General features: G+C 40.1%; 2 protein-coding genes across 4 annotated transcripts in view; both read right to left on the bottom strand.

Moving 5' to 3' along the window:
* The window catches only part of fer1l4 (fer-1 like family member 4), a 37240-nt gene extending 29814 nt beyond the window's left edge, over positions 1-7426 (bottom strand). Inside the window, exons 1-5 of the mRNA XM_038280814.1 lie at positions 7265-7426; positions 6816-6871; positions 1021-1109; positions 700-799; positions 524-618 (exon numbers count right to left, since the gene is read on the bottom strand). Coding sequence (XP_038136742.1) covers positions 524-618; positions 700-799; positions 1021-1109; positions 6816-6871; positions 7265-7343 — 419 coding nt within the window. The 5' untranslated portion in view covers positions 7344-7426. The remainder of the gene's footprint in view (positions 1-523; positions 619-699; positions 800-1020; positions 1110-6815; positions 6872-7264) is intronic.
* Positions 7427-10980: 3554 nt separating this feature from the next.
* Positions 10981-19252, bottom strand: part of cpne1 (copine I) — a 33279-nt gene continuing 25007 nt past the window's right edge. For all 3 annotated transcript variants that reach the window (XM_038280848.1, XM_038280850.1, XM_038280849.1), the window contains 8 exons: positions 14770-14856; positions 14579-14638; positions 14334-14467; positions 13498-13552; positions 13358-13412; positions 12650-12783; positions 12326-12562; positions 10981-11506 (listed from right to left, as the gene is read on the bottom strand). In XM_038280848.1, the coding sequence (XP_038136776.1) occupies positions 11390-11506; positions 12326-12562; positions 12650-12783; positions 13358-13412; positions 13498-13552; positions 14334-14467; positions 14579-14638; positions 14770-14856 (879 nt within the window). In that variant the 3' untranslated portion in view covers positions 10981-11389. The remainder of the gene's footprint in view (positions 11507-12325; positions 12563-12649; positions 12784-13357; positions 13413-13497; positions 13553-14333; positions 14468-14578; positions 14639-14769; positions 14857-19252) is intronic.

The raw sequence follows: 19252 nt of genomic DNA, 5'->3' as shown, positions 1-19252 counted from the left end.
TCTTTTTCTTTTAGTGTTTGTGAAAGCTAAACCAAACATTGTGCAGGAGGAGCGCTTCCAGATATCTATTATTTAGTTATTGTGCAACAACAGTTTCTGCGCTTTGTGATCTTTTCTGGTCAGGAGGGTTTTCCCCATAGAAGTCTCTCATGGATCCTTTATTTTCTCAATATCTTTATCTTTTTGAACAACAAAGATAGATATTAACAGAATGTTCTGGGTGTTTTTATGACAATCAAACATTTATTCCAGGATTATTTATGATAGGATGTGACAGGATTTATCACTGTTACATATTTTTCTTATTTGTGGACTTTTTCAACAAAAGTCCAGGTTGCTTCAAAGCTTTATATAAATAAAAGGGTCTAAAAATTAGCTTTTTCAATTTTGTTGAGTTTATCTTTGTCTGATATAAAACTCAACAATTAAAAAACAACTGAAGAAATCTGCAAAGGTGCACGTATTTTTCTTATAACTGTACTTATTGTTTGTTTCTAAGTTAAAAGTGTTAAGATGATCTTACTCATCACTGTCTTCAACTTCCAGGAAGTTGTTTCCATCCCAGTGTCCAACAGCTCCCTCCAATGGGTGGAAGCGAATCTCCAGCTCTATAATAATCTACAGACATACAGTAGAGATTAATGAAGCAGCTGCTACCAAACCCAAGACCCTTAAAGGGAATGTTAATGGTTTTCTCACATCAGTCAGGGTATAGCTGGCATCGGTCAGACGCTCCCGAAGCGTCAACCTGCCAGAGGTAACGACATGCTGGAGACTGATAACTAGCTGACCGAGCAGTCTGCAAACAAATAAGTCATCATCATTTAAAACAAATCCTCCCATATAATGCAATATCAACAGTTCAATGTTTGTAGCCTATTTATTGTTAAAATTTCTTCATAGATTCTTTTTTAATCAGGTTGATATTGTATCAGTAATCAGTGCGTTAAGTAAGGAGAACCAACATCCCTTGTCAATAAATGCTAATTTATGTGTATGTTTGTGTTTGAGTGTTTTTACCTGTTGGAAAAGAATTTGCTGCAGTTGTAAACGCTGACAGAAAACAGTTCCTCTGTGATCTCTTTGCCATAATGAGGCCAACGGAAATGCTGCATGCAAAGAATTACACTGATTAAAGCTTTTGGAAAAGATTTGAACGGGTTAATAAATCCCTGGTTCTATCTAACTGCGCCACAGCTTCAACCTCCAAACTAAAACTATACATTACAGGAGAGATGGAGAAAAAGTCAGGAGGTCAACCACCAAAAGTGAAATAATCCCATTTATCAACAAGCACTTCTTTCAAAATTGCCAAGATCTAAAGTCAACAAAGATGATTAAGGATGTTTTTCTCCAAGCCTGGATTTTTATCACTGCAAAGTCAAGCAAAGGTTAAATAGATAAACTACAATATGTTAGTTATATTAAGTAGGATCTATAAGTAGGATCTTTAGCAATCACAGCAAATAAAATAGCATATGTTGAAATTAGAAACTCTTGAGCCATACTTGTTTGTAAAATCTGAGAAAGATTTAAACCTTTCATATATGTTCATATATAAGACTCTTGATCATTTTTTAGTTGTATCACACCAGGGGAAAATTGTAACCTTAAACCAGAGGCTAAATCCTCTTCTCTGCCTACATCTCCTAGAATATTATTAATTTATGTGGTACTGGATAGGATTTCAGAAAAAATATATTGTAGAACTTTTTATCAGATAAATTCCATATTGATGTTGATCAGGTGTCAATCATTATATAAATGTTATTGTTTATTTCAGGTTCTAGTTCTCACACTGTACAGAAATTAGAAACACATCTACTCAATCTGTGTTTATTGTTTTTTTTTTTTTTTTTTTTTCTGTGTTCATGTTTGAAAATCAAATCATAGCATTTTATTTTAGGACAGTTTTTTTGCTTTGATGTGGCATTTTTTTTTCTGTACACAAGTTGTTCACATCAAACAAAAAAAAAAACAAATATATTATTTAGACATAAACGGCAAAAAAAATAAATAAAATAAAATAAGGTGGAACAGCCTGTGTTGGAATATGTACAATTTTTTGTCATTCTTGGAAGTTATGCATATCTTTGACCATCTAAAAGCAAACCACAGCTTTGTATGCAATATTTGCTTAATCTGCCTTACAAGAGCTCCTCAAATATATCTGACTCTGACTGTGAGGAGATCTAATTTTCAAAGAAGCTCTCTTCAGCTGAACCCACAGACTTTCTGTCAGATGAAGCTCTGGCCTGTAGATGTAGGCCACTGCAGAGCTGGAGTTATCTTTTGCTGCAGCTTATTTCATTAGATGATTTAGAAACATCGCTGTACCTTCTATAAGACTGAAGTAACTTCAGGCAAAGTTAGGGGGTCACAAGAGGCTGGTATTTTTAACTCTCTATGATATATTTCACCTTTAAAGACAAACAGTCATTAGAGCTGGACAGACTGAGACTGTCAGGATTAGGTGGAGGTTTGTGGACCCAAATGCAGAGGCAGGGAGGCAGAGGTGAGTTTTTTGTAGATTTAATGTGAGGTAATAAACAACTGAGGCAGGAATCCAAAAATCCAACAAGAAAAAAGTTAAACAACCAGGAACCACCAGGGGAAAACAATCATGACGTGGTAAAACACGGAAAGACGGAAGGGGTTGAAGTTTGACGAGGAACCAGCACTGAGGAACTGCATAAGGAGTGTATTTATGGGAGACTGAACAAAGAGAGGACTAATGAGCAGATTGGGAGCAGGTGTAATCAGAGCAGACAGGAAAGGAGCTAGGAAAAAAGGAGGACACAAGAGGGCAGCAGAGGGCAACAAATAAAAACCTGAAGACTCAAAAATAACCAGAAAACATAATAAAATAAGAATTAAACCGCTAAAACCAGAGAACGTGGAGCAAAGTAAAACTGAAAAATCAAAAGGAAACATAACAGAACCAGAATTGTGACAGAGTTGAGAGTTTAATGCTAAGTTCCTTTGAAGATGTCTGTTTTTGTGTGTGCAAAAACCATTTAGGACTTACACTCAACCGTTCCACTTAGGTAAAAACTCTTTGCTATTTTAGTAAGAACTGGATTTTGTCTTACTCCAGACTCTTGGTGAATTTAGCTCGGAGTCCTTCTTTCCAGTAAAACAAGATAAAAATATATGCTTGTATGTTTTTCTTAAAAAAAAACCAAACAAACAGAAATTTAAAAACAGAAAATGTCAGATCTGAATGAGAAAGAAAAACTTCTTTTTTCTTTACTTTGGACAACTTCCAGAACAATCATTAACTTCCATGTGTGAGAGGAAGACGCGCACACAAACACAAACCTGGTACCACCTAAAGAACAAACACTTGACTCAGTAGCAAAGAAATATTACTTAGGATCCATTCCTCACATCTAATCACGTCACACAGAGGCTACATGACTTACTGTAAGCTGTCTTCATATCAACAAACAGGAGACGGGAGAAAGAAATGGGCAGCGGCCGCAGTTCAACAAATATTGCCTCAGGTCATAAAGTTTAAATGTTTGTTTTTAAGAAACCAGACAATCAGACTCATGTCCTTCTCTGAATAACATCATTAAATTGTAAAATTTGCTAAATAAATAAATTGTTGTAGTAACCCGGAGGTTTATTTGTGTTTCTTTGGCCAGAGACTATGTCTGCAAATATGATTTTGTTTAAAAAATAAAAATAAAAATTCAGACAGGATGGTAATGGTAAAAGGAGTAGGTGCAGAGCTGAGGAGGAATCATGGATCAAACTCGTCTTACAGCAAACCCAGAAACAGAAAACACATAAATAGATTTATGAACTAAAACATCCTGACCACTTATAAACACAATGGGACATTTATATCCCCACCATGTGGATTTCTCTTCTACAAGACTCTCTATCATGGAAAAAAAAATATTTTCTGTGTACTTTGCAAGTCAAAGGATATCATAAAAAAGTCTAGAATTATTTCTCTGTAGAGAATAGATGTTTATTTTATTCTGTATTCATTCTGAAAATGATTGTTGAACCATGTTATCAAAAATGTTAAAGGTAGGTATGATTGTATTTGAGTTTTTACCTGCGCACTTCAGGAGGGTTATATATTTATATATCTGTAGTGACCCCCATAAAAATGTATACACTGCATATATATATATATATATATATATATACACATACATACATACATACATACATACATACATACATACATACATACATACATACATACATACATACATACATACAGCTAAATGAATAATTACCGGTAAGAATTTGGTACAGTGATGTAATGTGTTCAAATGTGAACTTGGACACAGTTTGGCAAATACCCATAAACACGTATTTGGAAAGACCCTATTTTATCTAAACAGAGTAACTACAGCTCATTATAAAATCCTTTACTCATCTTCAAACTTTTGACCACTTTTTTATGTCAAAAAAACAAACCTCAGAATTTAAATGTGATTTATATGTGGTCCATACCATCTCAGGAGGAGCTGCAGAGATCCAAGCCTCTGTTCTTTTTTTTTTAATTATTATTATTATTTTTATGGATTTCAAGACAATAAGAAAGCCATTGTTGGAGAAAAACCTATAAGAACTCAAAATGGAATTTGCTACCATGAAGGAAAAAAAGCAACCATGCAGAAGAAGGTGAGATAAAAATCTGGGTTAATATTAAGTAAGACTTGTTGGCCCAGCATTGTCTTCCATGCTACTAATGTAATGTCTTGTTTGGCTTCTATTTGTGTATAAAATGGTTTTCAGGTAAACCTGAATTTAATAAGACATTTATTTTTGTTTCTAGAAATTGGACAGTTCCTCTTTTCAAGTGATGTTCAGCAACCCTAGCTATTGTGCTCCATGTAAGATGCTCTGTGTGGAGAAAAAATATTCCTGCACACACAAATAACCCCACCATCCCTACCGGCGGACGGGGATTGGTACAGGTGCTGGTCATAAAATTAGAATATCATGAAAAAGTAGATTGATTTCAGTAATTCCATTTAAAAAGTGAAACTTGTATATTATATTCATACATTACATACAAACTCATATATTTCAGATGTTTATTTTGTTTAATTTTGATGATTACAAATGACAACAAATGAAAATCTGAAAATTAGAATATTGTGAAAAGGTTCAAAATTGATGGCCCCTGGTGCCACACTCTAATCAGCTAATTAACTCAAACCACCTGCAAAAGCCTTTAAATGGTCTTTCAGTCTAGTTCTATAGGCTACACAATCATGGGGAAGACTGCTGACTTGACAGTTGTCCAAAAGACGACCATCGACACCTTGCACAAGGAGGGCAAGACACAAAAGGTCATCGCTAAAGAGGCTGGCTGTTCACAGAGCTCAGTGTCCAAGCACATTAATAGAGAGGCGAAGGGAAGGAAAAGATGTGGTCGAAAAAAGTGTACAAGCAAGAGAGATAACCGCACCCTGGAGAGGATTGTGAAACAAAACCCCTTCAAAAATGTGGGGGAGATTCACAAAGAGTGGACTGCAGCTGGAGTGAGTGCTTCAAGAACCACCACACACAGACGTATGAAAGACATGGGTTTCTGCTGTCGCATTCCTTGTGTCAAGCCACTCTTGAACCACAGGCAGCGTCAGAAGCGTCTTGCCTGGGCTAAAGAGAAACAGGACTGGACTGCTGGTGAGTGGTCCAAAGTCATGTTCTCTGATGAAAGTAAATTTTGCATTTCCTTTGGAAATCAAGGTCCCAGAGTCTGGAGGAAAAGAAGAGAGGCACTTCATCCACGTTGCTTGAAGTCCAGTGTAAAGTTTCCACAGTCAGTGATGGTTTGGGGTGCCATGTCATCTGCTGGTGTTGGTCCATTGTGTTTTCTGAGGTCCAGGGTCAACGCAGCCACATACCAGGAAGTTTTAGAGCACTTCATGCTTCCTGCAGCTGACCAACTTTTTGGAGATGCAGATTTCATTTTCCAACAGGACTTGGCACCTGCACACAGTGCCAAAGCTACCAGTACCTGGTTGAAGGACCATGGTATCCCTGTTCTTAATTGGCCAGCAAACTCTCCTGACCTTAACCCCATAGAAAATCTATGGGGTATTGTGAAGAAGAAGATGCAATACACCAGACCCAACAATTCAGAAGAGCTAAAAGCCACTATTAGAGCAACCTGGGCTATCATAACACCTGAGCAGTGCCACAGACTGATCGACTCCATGCCACGCCGCATTGCTGCAGTAATACAGGCCAAAGGAGGCCCAACTAAATACTGAGTGCTGTACATGCTCATACTTTTCATGTTCATACTTTTCAGTTGGCCAACATTTCTATAAATCCTTTGTTTTTATTGGTCTTCAGTAATATTCTAATTTTCTGATATGATGAATTTGAGATTTTCATTTGTTGTCATTTGTAATCATCAAAATTAAACAAAATAAACATCTGAAATATATGAGTTTGTATGTAATGTATGAATATAATATACAAGTTTCACTTTTTAAATGGAATTACTGAAATCAATCTACTTTTTCATGATATTCTAATTTTATGACCAGCACCTGTATTTATGCTGGATTTTCTTCTGCAAGAGCAGGGAAGCTGTCCGGAGTTGATGTGAAGCTGGATTAAGTTAAACACAGGTCCAGCTTAAAGGAACACTTTTAATTAGCTGCAAAAGACTTCTAATTGGAGTAGACCATCCAGCAGGACAACGATTTTAAACACAGATAGAGCTGTTAGGTGTCTGTAGAGATACAACCAGAGCAGTAGGTTTGGTCTACCAAGAGTTGATCTAGAAATAAGGTTCTTGACTCAGCAGCTTTAGCATGCATACCGACCTCATTGAAGATGGCGATATTCTCACATTGCAGGGCTCTGGTTTTATGGGTAAAACCTGGAGGATGGATAGATTGAACTGGTTACAACAGCAACAATAGTTTTTAGCCCCTCTGTTTATTATCTGGTCAATGGGATTCAAACAAAGCTATTAACTAAAATAAAGGCCTGAAATCAGTGGACCATTTTAAATTAAAATAACCATTTACATCATAGTATAGTAATGTTAAATTAAAATATATTAAAAGCATGTATGTGATTAAAACTGAGATTTGTATATAATTTTCTCTTTTTTTAAATAGGGGAACAATAAAACCCAGAAATAATCACTGTGTAATTCAGCCATGAGACTGGGATCAAACTTATTTGTGTATAATGCTGAAATGTAGTGAAATGGAACCAAATCTAAACAGTTATATATTAAGCATCATGAAGACAGAAAGACGATTACCTCTGAAGGAGAGTTCAACCTTTCTGTCAGAACGTCCCGGCAGGTTGGAGATCCTCCTCAGATCCACACTGATGGACATGATGGCCTTCACCTGTCTGATCTCCTGTTGGGCTTCCTAGCATCAGGGCTGCATATTTTAACTCTCCTCTCTTCAGTGTTGTTGGAAACTAACCCAGTCTGCCCTCTGAGTGTAAGCTCGTTAAAGTGTGTCGTTGGGCAGGTCTTTCTAATGTTTGATAAAGCAAATAGTGGCTCAACTCGTTTCCTCCTCGTACGTACAAACAGACAGGCCAAGTGGAACAAAAAGGAACTTTTAAACCTTTATTCAACCAAAACTAACTCGTTGTGACTTAACTAATGTATTGTGTGTCTATATATATGAATTCCATATCAAGATCCATATATTCCATAACACTGTAATGCTGTTAGTTACACTTTCAAACTAAAACATTTAAAAGTCTCTGAAATTAGATTGCAACATCAGCAAATCTATTGGACACATTAGCTTTTTTATGACCTGCTGCTACTGGATCAGAGACTGTTCTTTGAAGGGTCAGACTTTAAGCCACAACATTGGCACTCCACAGGGTTGTGTACTTAGCCCCCTGTTGTACACCCTTTTCACCTATCAGTTGGTTTATTTGATTGTTATTGCTTTTATCATCTCATCTTGTGCTTTTCTTTGTTTTTATTCAGTCATGCAATGTTGGCTGCTCTACAGTATTTGAAAGAGATTTGAAGTTTCTGATTGACTGATTAAGCAACCACATTAACATGGCTGTCCAATTTGCCAATGAAACCACCGTGGCTGGATTCACCTCTACTGGAAATACAAACAGTGCAGGGACGACTCCACCTGGATGATGGAAGGATAACACCTTGATCATCAACACCTCTGCATTCACAGAGGTGTTCATCACCATCAAATGAGATTATAGCCAGCTTCAAGTTTCTGGTTGAGAACATGCATGTAGACTTTAAATGGAGCTCTAACACCTCAATAATCATGCAGATTGTCTCTATTTTTAAAAAAGAGCTCAAATAAAGGCAAGAGCTGCTACCATGATGGCTGAGCTGGGTGTACTAACTTACTGCATCTTCTGTGTGCAAGCTGCTCCACAGGAGCTTATCAACCCCACCAGGATGATCATTAACTACCCTCTACCTTCTCTAAGCGACCTCTCAGCGTTCTGAGGGACTGAACACACCCAACACAAATATTTAAGCCACTGGCATCATGGGTGGGTTTGCAGAACTCTGAGGTCCCACAGTAACATGAAGGACCAGCGAAAGTTTTTACTATAATGAAATAACTAATCATTGCTTTATTCCTTTGAATTAGGCCACAGGCAGAAATATACACCTGTAATTTATAAAGTGTCTTTTATGTTTTTTAGTGACATGAATTAACTATTTATGCATTTGTTTTAATCTGCATACAATAAAATTTTTAAGAGTTTATGTAAATTATTTAAACTTTTTAAAATATATTGTCTTTTTTCAGTTTTCTGTAGGTTTATCTGAAATGATTTATTGAAGAACATTTCTATTATAATCTAGTTTTCTAAACAATGCCAGACTTCAGTTCTAAAACTAAACTGTGAACTTAAATAAAGGTCTGAAGTTTAACTAAAGGATGTGTTCAATAAATCTTCCTGTGGAGAATATATTCACATAATCTGTTTGCATTTCTGGGGGAAAATAGGTCCCCAAGTTTGGTTGTTTCTTCAAAAACAAGAGTGTATAATAAATCTTGGAGGAAATATTTGCTTAAAAACTTTTTTTTTTTTTTCTGTTACGTTCATAAATATGCTCAGTCAACTCATACTTTGAGATGCTTTGAAGCCAAACAAAAAACTTAAAATTTTCATTTTTGAAAGGATAAAAAGTCAGAAACTTCAAGTAGAAATTCAATTCATATCTAAATGAATCAGGAGGGTAAATTGTTTTTAAATACATATTATATAATGGATTCAGCTATTTTAAGGATTTTTATTGAACATTTATAGATATACATTTCAATAAAACCCATTATTCAGTCCCTCAAGAGGAACTTCGCTCATTTAGTATTGTACATTTCCTTAAAACCTGGACTGAATAAGAGGCTTTTGAAGATAATAAAGTTATTGGATTCATTTAACTCGCTTTGATCAATAAATGGACACGTAAATAAATCTTTGTTTACCAAATATATTTTATTTATTTATGCTAACATGCAGCGTTTTAACAGACAACTGATTTTCTATAATGTTCAGTTTACACTGGAGCGTTTGGTCAATGATGCAGAAATCAGACTGGAAGACAAATAACAAGCTGTAAAGATTTTAACAGAAAACCTTTTACTTAATAGGAATCCAGCATCACAACATCTAGAGATCATCATCAAGATTGCATTGAAAAAGTAGCAGATAAACAGCTTTTATGATTTCCAAGACACCGTGTGAGTTTTTACAAGGAGTCAAAGCAGCAGCCCTACAGCTGAATGCAGGCACATATGTAAGCATGAGAGATTAAGGCATAAAACTGGCTTCCAGTAAAAGGAGACAGATAAATCTTAGCTTAAAGTGGCTCATGACGCTGACAGATGTTAATACTAAAGATACAGATGATAAGGAACACTGCATACACTCTTCTCTCCTCATCAATAAAAACTATTGTATAAAAATAAAAAGGCACAGGGAAAAGAATATGGCTGCGGATAAAAAGACGATACTTAGCTCAAAGAGAGGAGTTATCTGTCAGTTTGTGTAACAAGCTATTTTTAGCACCATCCCAAAGTCTTTCAGCAAATATTTTGTGAGAATATGACGTTTATTTAATCTGTTCCCAAATATGATCGACTACTCTACACAAGTTACATAAACAATGTTGGAAATAAAAGAAAAAAATATTCTTCTTTCTAACCCAAATGTAAAGAAAATGAATCCAAAGGAAGTGGTGATTTAAAGTAAAACAGGTCTGTAAACATTCCAATAAAGGAACATCCTCCCCTTTGACCATGCTTAAAAATAAAGACAAGAATTTAGTGGTTATCATCATTTTAGCTGCGCTCTACCATACTGATGAGTGTGTTTCACAGTAAAAAAATAATAATTTGACACATTTAACATAATTTAAATCACTTGGGTCTTTTTTTTTTGTGAAACTTTCAAGGAAACAAAGATTCTTTCAGACTGATCTACTGGAATTAATCAGTAAATTAATAACATATGGCACTGATAAAGTACAGCCCTGGACCAAATCCCTGGATCATTTTAATGCTCTGTCAAAATACACACACGAAAAGATAGAATGAAACAATTCACAAAAAAAATGTGGGTTTGATGGTCTGTATCATCTTATTTTATGTTGTATTTTACATATGGCAAATCTGACTATAGGTTTTGGCCCCATTAAAAATAAAAATGCAATCAGATTATAATTACAACTCAGAAATCAATGCAACTTCAGAACTCAGCAAATCAAGCTGACTTTTACCTTCCAGCCATTTGCTGGATCTCTAATCTAAAGCCATGTTGGCTGAGGAGCATCCAACAAGCAGCGCTACATTCTAAAATAAGGCAACAACGAAGTTTTAGGTAAGGCTTCAGGTGCAAAAGATGATTGAATTTGTCATTCCTGATCATATTTCAGCATTTTTGGCAAAAGCAATGTGCAAAGTGTTTGCATGCAGAGCTGGTGAAAGTGCAGAAGTTCCTGGCAATAATTGGAAATGAAAAAGAGTGGTGGAAAAACCTGGTCCTGAAATTCCACAAAGGTCCACTAGAGGGAGATGCAATCAGATGACAGATGTGTTTTCTGTTATGTTTCCCAGATGATACAAGACATGCATAGTTGGTTTGGAAGCAGCACATTTTATGATCTTAGTTATCATTTAAGTGCAAAAGAGAGAACTATGTGGAGCATAAAGCTACTTTAAAAGGAGATTTCCCTCAAAGTTTTCTAATAGGCGTACAGAGTAACTACTGCTTTGTGATTAGTTAAAACTTCATGTTAATTCTTGATGAATGGTTAATTGCGAGCTGCTTCCTACAAAAGTGCTGTAATCTGCAATGCGATTAGACTCGAATTTTCTGTGTAGGTTTGGGGAATGTGAAACTGGATTTAGATAAGCACGGCGGGTGTTTAGGACTTGGGAGCAGGTTGTTGTTTCTGTGGTTCCAGGCCTCTCATTTTGAAGTAAGAAACCAGCTGTTTGGGGACCTCAGCGAGGACAAACTGAGCCAGCGCTGCCATGGGGGCCTGGGCAAAGAAAAACAAGGCTGTCAATGTAAATCCAATCTTTTTTTCTTATAATATAAGCAATTCCACCCAAAAAGAGTTTTCATTTAGTACAAAGCACTGAAAAGGCTCTCTAATCTCAAAATTAGTTTTTTAAAGTCTTATAAAGGTACAAAATCGCAGCAACAAAACAAAACAATTATGATGCTTTTTTGCCTTGACTGCAGAGTTTAGGAGTTGATGCAACCATTTTAAAACCAACTTTAAATGGTGGACAGTGTACAAAGCAAACTAGTGGATCAATGTCAAGGCAAAGTTTCTTAAATACCTTTAAACCCTTTATTATGTAATTTAATAGTAGGTTGGATAACTGAATTTAAATTTCATTAAATTTTTTGATTATCAGAAACATTTCTTATTGTGGTCTAAATACAGTTATCTGACTGGAGCCATAAAGAGAAAGATTAAAACTGTAGTACTACAGAATTACTTTCGCTTTTGACTTTAAATAAAACACACAGAAGGAAAAAATACATACTACTAACTGCACAAAGATCATTTTAAATAGAAAAGTACAATTTTCACTCAAATGTTTGAATTTCAATGGTGCAAAATGGAAAAATTATTAAAACATTTCCTGCCCAAAAATAGGGAATTCCAATTGAGAAAATTGCTATTGACCTCAAAATCCAATATGTCTGCCTTAAAGTTTGTGTTATGCTTAAATCATTGCCTAACAGCAGTAGTAGAAAAGGTGTTTAGCCTTTATTTTCAATGAGCATCACCCTCTTTGTTTCAGGTGAGAACTGAGGCATGTTCAGCTTGTAAGCAGAGACTTACATCTTTGAAATCTCGGAAGGGGACAAACTGGACGATGTCTCTCGATACAGCCTCTCCCACAGTGGACCTGAGGACACCATCGTCTCCATCCAGAAGCTCCATGGCCTTAAAATCAGCTGGCCCCACTCCCACAATAATAATAGACAGGGGCAGCCGGGACGCCCGGACTATGGCATCCCTGGTTTGGTCCAAGTCAGTGATCTCACCATCAGTGAGGATGAGGAGGACAAAGTATTGCTGCAGAAACAAAACAAACAGATTAGTCTTTACAGGGTTGTCCATTTCAGGTGATATTTTAGAGCCAACATCTCTGCAGATCCTCACAGAGGCGGTGGGAGCCTGAGCCGCAGCAGCGGCGATGGAAGCGACGTGGTTGATGATGGGAGAGAAGTTTGTAGGTCCCGAGAGTTTGATTTGAGGCAAAACTGCTCTGTAAGCATCAACGATTCCCTGAATGCCTGAGAGACACAAAAGTAGAGGATGAACTATAAAGCACGTATGTGTGGAACAAATTATTTAAGAATAATGCAATAAAAAATTATGAAAAATATAAATGCAATTAAGAACAGTAATATAGTGGGTGTGTTAGGGGGAGAAAAAAAAAGTTATTGTAGAATAATAATTTTTCCAAAAATCATATGTTGGTATGTATTATAAACGGCCGCCATCTATTTATTTTTTTCTTTGCTTTGTAGTCCAATATAAATTGGCTTTGGAAAGTGGGCATTATAAGCTTCTTGCTTCTGCCAATAAACCCTTTTTCAGACTGTTTTAATCTATGTTATAGGGACATATACTGTCTATATTATATACTTGTATGTCTGAAATAAACAAACTTGAAAACAGTAAAGGAGGAACTATGAAGCTAGTTTAGCTTAGTAATTGATTAATCGGTAACTTGAGTATATAGACTCTAAAACATGGCTTTAGCTAACAGATCACCACATTTGGAGTTATAATTATATCAAAACTGTTTAAAAAAATCTGTATTCAGGTGTATTATGTTTTAAATCTGTATCTATGTTTGCTTACCCTGACAGTACGGGTTACCGGGGTTGAAGTTGAGGGCAAACTCATGATGGGCTGTCTGTGAAAAAAAAAAGATTTCTCTTTTAAACCATTTACAGAGACAAACATGAAAATGTGCTGCTGGTGACAGATCACAGGCTGACCTGAAAGTCTGGAGGCAGTTTGGCTCCAAACCCGAATGCTGGGAATAATTTATCTCTGTAACAGAGCAAACACACCTGCTGTTAGTGTCGCATGCATCAGATTAAAAAAAACACAACAGACAACTTAACAATCTAAAATGGTGTATGTTTATGGATAAAAAAAAAACTTAATACAGGGAAGCTAATCCAGCTACAGATCAATTACTGCAACCAGTTTAACTGGAGAAAAGAAACAGTGTTTAAAAACAGACATTTTAAACAAGAATGCAAAATCTAGTCCTTAATATTAAGAAGAAGAAGGACATTTAGGTTCTAGATTTTAGGCTTAGTTTAGGTGTTAATTAAAGACCAGGCCAACTGCAAATTATATGTGAAAGACATACACTTGTGTTTGTAATTATATTTTTGTATTCATGCAGTTCCAAAAATTGCCAATTAATTCCTTCAATTTAAAGCAGGCATCATAATGCTGATTGCTGATAATAAATAGATGAAAGAACCTAAAGTGTGAATGTTAGTTTAAAGAGGATATATGGGTGTAACTCTGGTGTAAATTTGTGTTGCGTTAGATATTGCAAAGAAAAACATTAAAAGTAACATTATTCTATAAATCATATAAGCTTTCAGCCTATTAATTCTGTTAATTTTGGAGATAATCAGCCTATAGGAACCTATAGAAGACACCAGAGTATACTGGTGTAAGATGCAGCATTTATAAACTATCAGTGCATCATCTGGATCAGTGACATAAGCTATGTTGTTCTGATTTGTTGAGAAAAGTTGGTGACAGCTTTCGAGTCTGTGTGGGTTTAGATTGTGGTTTATTTTGTACTAACGTGTCGTAGTCCTGGACCACCTGACCCACAGACCACAGAGCCGTCAGGTACTGGTTCAGACCATTAGGACTCATGAAGTGGAGAGAGTTGGGAGACCGAGGATCCCCATTTGAGCCGGTGAAGTCGATGCCAACCTAATGTGTTAAAAATAAAACAGGAAATGACAGTTTATGGACCAAAGCAGATGAATGGGATTAAAAGTGGTTAAAAAACACCATTAAAAGACGTTTCTGTGTGCGACATACAGTGAAGTTGACCTGACAGCCGCCCATCACAAAGTCCAGGAAGGTGTACTGCGTCACCAGCTGTAAACACATGAAACTAAAAGTCAGATTATTCAAAGCACAAGATATAATCCTAAAAATATAAACCATAATCTGCTTAAACAATATATTTTTTATCAAACAGATTAATGATGAGCGCTGATAAACCTCACCTTACAGCTCTTCACAGACACAACCCCAGAATTCTTGTAGCTTTTCTTCTTCTTCTGTTTCTCTGGATTGATGCAGTCGAACTCAACCTAAATGAAAACGCAGCACTCAACCCCAATGACCACTGACCAACACAAACGAAAGTTACGTATGTAACTACGGTTCTATGAATCCCGAATGACCGCCAGAGGGCGGTGCTGAAAGCACGGAATGTTTCCTTCGGGCATGCGCAGTTCGAGTAATTATACCAACAGAGTCACACCTGTGACACCGGATGACCACTCAGAAGCTATATAGCCTGGTGTCATCCTTTGCTCTGCTCCTACAGAATCTTCTCGCAAAAGCAAGGATCCCGAGTGACAGAGAAGCTCTGGCGGTCATCCGGGATTCATAGAACCGTAGTTACATACGTAACTTTCGTTCTATTTCATCCCTACTGACCGCCAGAGGGCGGTGCTGAAAGCACTGAATGACTAATGCCAACGATGTCACAAGGAATCCTGAGCACATACCTCACAGAGGAGGCCCAGCAGAACCTTGTAAAAGGACCTGACCCAGGGGATGAGGGGCAGCCACATTAACACTGTAAAACCTGGTGAAGGTGGTTGGGGAAGCCCATGAAGCAGCAGCACATATAGCTTCCAGCGGAACCCCTCTCAAAGCAGCCCAGGAAGCGGTGACGCTCCTGGTGGAATGTGCTCTTACACCGACTGGCAGGGAGCAGTGACCTGCAGCGTAGGCGTGGCAGATGACACTCACAATCCAATGGGACAGACGCTGTTTAGAAAGAGGACAGCCTAACCTTGGACCCCCATAGCATAGGAAAAGCTGGTCCGAGCGTCTCAGATTGGCGGTGGCTGCAATGTATGCCTCCAACGCTCTTACTGGGCACAACAACTCAGACTCATTCTCAGTTGTACCAGATTGAGGCTGAAACCGAGCCAGTCGCAATGGCTGGTTACGGTGAAAAGGAGACAACACCTTAGGCACAAACGCAGTATTAGGCCACAGGGTAACACCAGAGCCATCTGGATTCCACCTGATACACCTAGGGCTGACAGAAAGAGCATTTAGCTCGCTGACCCTCTTAGCTGAGACGATAGCCATCAGGAAAGCAGTCTTGCAGGAAAGCCACTTGAGTTCTGCTTGTGCCAAAGGCTCGAATGGAGGGTGGCACAGAGCTGTGAGAACCAACGGCAGATCCCAATCTGGGGCTTGTGGGGCTGGCTGCTGGCACAACCTACGAGCACCACGCAGAAAAAGTGAAACCAGTTCATGGCGCCCCACTGTACGGTTGTCAACAGTTCGGTGAAGACATGAAATTGCTGCAACATACACTTTAAGGGTCGAAGGAGAGCGGCCCTTATCAAGGAGAGACTGGAGGAACTCCAAAATAGTGGGCACCGAGCAGGAAACTGGGTTCTCATTGTGGGCAGAGCACCACTGAGAAAAGAGGCGCCATCTGTTAGCATACTGCAGCCGAGTGGAGGAAGCCCTAGCACTCAATACGGTGTGTCTCACGGTGTCTGAACACCCAGTCAGCCTCCCAGGGGCCATGCCCACAGCTGGAAACGTTGAGGGTTGGGGTGCCATATCTGTCCCCCCAACTGAGACAGCAGATCCCTCCTTGCTGGAAGACGCCATGGAGTACCGTGACACAGACTCCAAAGCAGCGGGAACCACGGCCGCGCTGGCCAGAACGGAGCTACCAGCAACACTCTGTGGCCCTGCTCGAGAACCCTCCGTAGAGTCGGCCAAATCAGTGAGAGGGGTGGAAAGGCATACAGGAGAACCTGCGGCCATGGATGAGCCAGTGCATCCTGGCCCAGTGCGCCCGCCATCCCGGTTAGGGAATACCATAGGGGGCAATGGGTCGACTCCTCTGTGGCGAACAGATCTACCTCTGCCTGCCCAAAGAGGTTCCAGATTATGCGCACTACGACGCGGTGAAGAGACCACTCTCCCGGAGCAGGTGCCTGGCGGGATAGAGAGTCCGCAACCTGGTTCTGCCGTCCTGGCAGATACGCTGCGCGCAGGGTACACAGACGGGGAAACGCCCATTCCAGGAGATCCCTCGACACCTTCAAGAGACGTGCTGACCTGGTGCCACCTTGGTGGTTTATATGATAAACAACAGAGATGTTGTCTGTCCGAATCAGCACGTGCTTTCCCTCTAGGTGGGGCAGAAGGCACCTGAGGGCCATGTGCACAGCCCGCAGCTCCAGCACATTTATGTGTTCGGTGCGCTCCCTTGGGTCCCAGAGACCCCAAACAGCTCTGTGTTGCCACACGGCACCCCAGCCCATGAGGCTGGCATCCGTGGTGACCACCTCCCTTCGACACACTACTAGCCCCATTGGAACACCACTGGACAAAAGGGTCCCGTCTCGCCAAGGAGCTAGGGCATGGAGGCAGCTCCTGGTCACCATTAGCCTGCGATGCCTGTGCAGCCTGGCGTCTAGGCGAAAGCTGTTGAGCCATCGCTGCAAAGGACGCAGAAGGAGCAGCCCTAAGGGCACGACACGAGTGACTGATGTCAGTTTGCCCAGCATTCGCAGGAAGATGATGTAGGGAAACTCCCTGCCCAGTCTGAATCGACGGACAAGCTGGAGAATGTCGTCCACCCTGTGAACAGATGGACGGGCCATCATGGTAGCAGAGTCCAGATGCATCCCAAGAAAGGTGGTTGTCTGAGATGGAACAAGACAACTCTTTGCCAAGTTGACTTTGAGGCCTAACAGTGACACATGAAGTAGAAGCTGGGACGTATCCCGAGAGGCAGCTACCTGAGAGGGAGCACAAAGAAGCCAATCGTCCAGGTATGGCAGAATCCTGACTCCAGAGGCCTGTAGAGGAGAGAGGGCTGCTTTCACGCATCGAGTAAACACCCTCGGGGAAAGGGAGAGCCCGAATGGGAGCACCCGGAATTGCCAATGGCGCCCCCGATAGGCGAACCTGAGAAAACGGCGATGTTCTGCCGCAATAGGCACGTGAAAGTAGGCGTCTGTCAGATCTACTGATGTAAACCAATCTCCTGCCACAATGGTCTGAAGGACCTCTGTTATGGTGAGCATGTGGAAGGGAAGGACCTTCAGGTACCGATTCAGTCCCCTTAGATCTAAAATGGGGCGAAAACCGCCGGTCTTCTTGGCCACAAGGAACTATGTGGAGTAGTAGCCTCTGGGTTGCCGCAGAGGATCTACAGACTCGATTGCCCCCTTGCCCAGGAGGGCGGAAAGCTCCTGGTCTAGTGCCTGAGATTTCACCGGGTCTGTGATGACAGTCATCTTGACCCGGTGTGAGAGGGGGGGGCCGCCGTCGGAACTGGAGCCTGTAGCCATTGGTTAAGGTGGCAACCACCCATGGATCTACGGCATGAGCAGCCCAGAAATTCAGCTGCTGATGGGAAAAATGTCCGACGGCTGGCCCGGTGGCATCATCTTCTATCCCCACGGCCCCTGGGGGCTCTGGGGGGAGGGAGCGTCCAGGATTTGAGGCCCGGGTCTGTCCAACAGGGCGGCAGACTGGCTCACGAAAGTCCCTCCTCGGTCTCTGCCGCACATCATGGGGATAGGAACCAACAGGTCTGCCACCAGTCTGAGGTCGTGGCTGAACGCTGGGGGTAGTGGCAGGGCGGCCCGAACGCTGGGGAAAGGCAGGTATGCTCCTGCGAAGGCCAGAAAGCTGCTGGCTAGTCTGACGTGCTTGAGCAGTCCGTTCCAGCGCCTCCAAGGCAGCTGATCCAAACAGCTCCCCTGGTACAACCGGGACACCCCTGAGGGTCCTACGGCATGCTTCAGTCAGAGGAGACTGTGCCAACCAGACCTGTCTACGAGCTTGGACAAGGAAAGACATGACCTGTCCAAGCTCTCTGGTCATCAGCGCGAAGGCCTGCAGCGCTGCGTCACTATAACCAACCGCCGCACTTGCACCACCAGTGTCCTGAACAGATGCAGACAGGGCAAACATGAGGTGCGCCAGAGAATTGCCAAGGCGGCCAGCACGCGCTCCTGCATTGTACACTGCAAAAAATATAAATCTCAATAAGTTATTTTTTCTTAAAATAAGTGTGTTTTTCCTTGATTTGAGGAGATAAGTAAGACACTTTGCCAATGGAACAAGACAATTTCCTTTTAAAATAAGAAAAAACTATTTTATCGTCTTATTTCAAGTAAATATTATCTAACTATCTTATTTTAAGAGTGAAAATACTCATTCCATTGGCAAATCATCTTATTTACCTGCTCAAATTAAGGCTAAATATACTTAATTTAAGCCATTTTTTACTTATTTCTGGATTGTTTTTGCAGTGTACGCCTTACAGAGGAGGTCATCTGTAACCCGACATTGAGTCCGCGGGCACCGGATATCAGGACGCAGGGCTTCATCTGGTGACACAATCAGTGAAGCAACAGCTGGTTCAATTGCTGGCATACGGTCCAGGCCGGCCTTCACCGACTCATGCATGGCAGCTAATACACGACC

The sequence above is a fragment of the Cyprinodon tularosa genome, unplaced genomic scaffold, assembly GCF_016077235.1.
Source record: "Cyprinodon tularosa strain WSP-4 unplaced genomic scaffold, ASM1607723v1 ctg165, whole genome shotgun sequence".
Taxonomy (NCBI): domain Eukaryota; kingdom Metazoa; phylum Chordata; class Actinopteri; order Cyprinodontiformes; family Cyprinodontidae; genus Cyprinodon; species Cyprinodon tularosa.
Note: the sequence above shows the minus strand (reverse complement) of the source record. Positions and strands in the feature narration are given on the sequence as shown.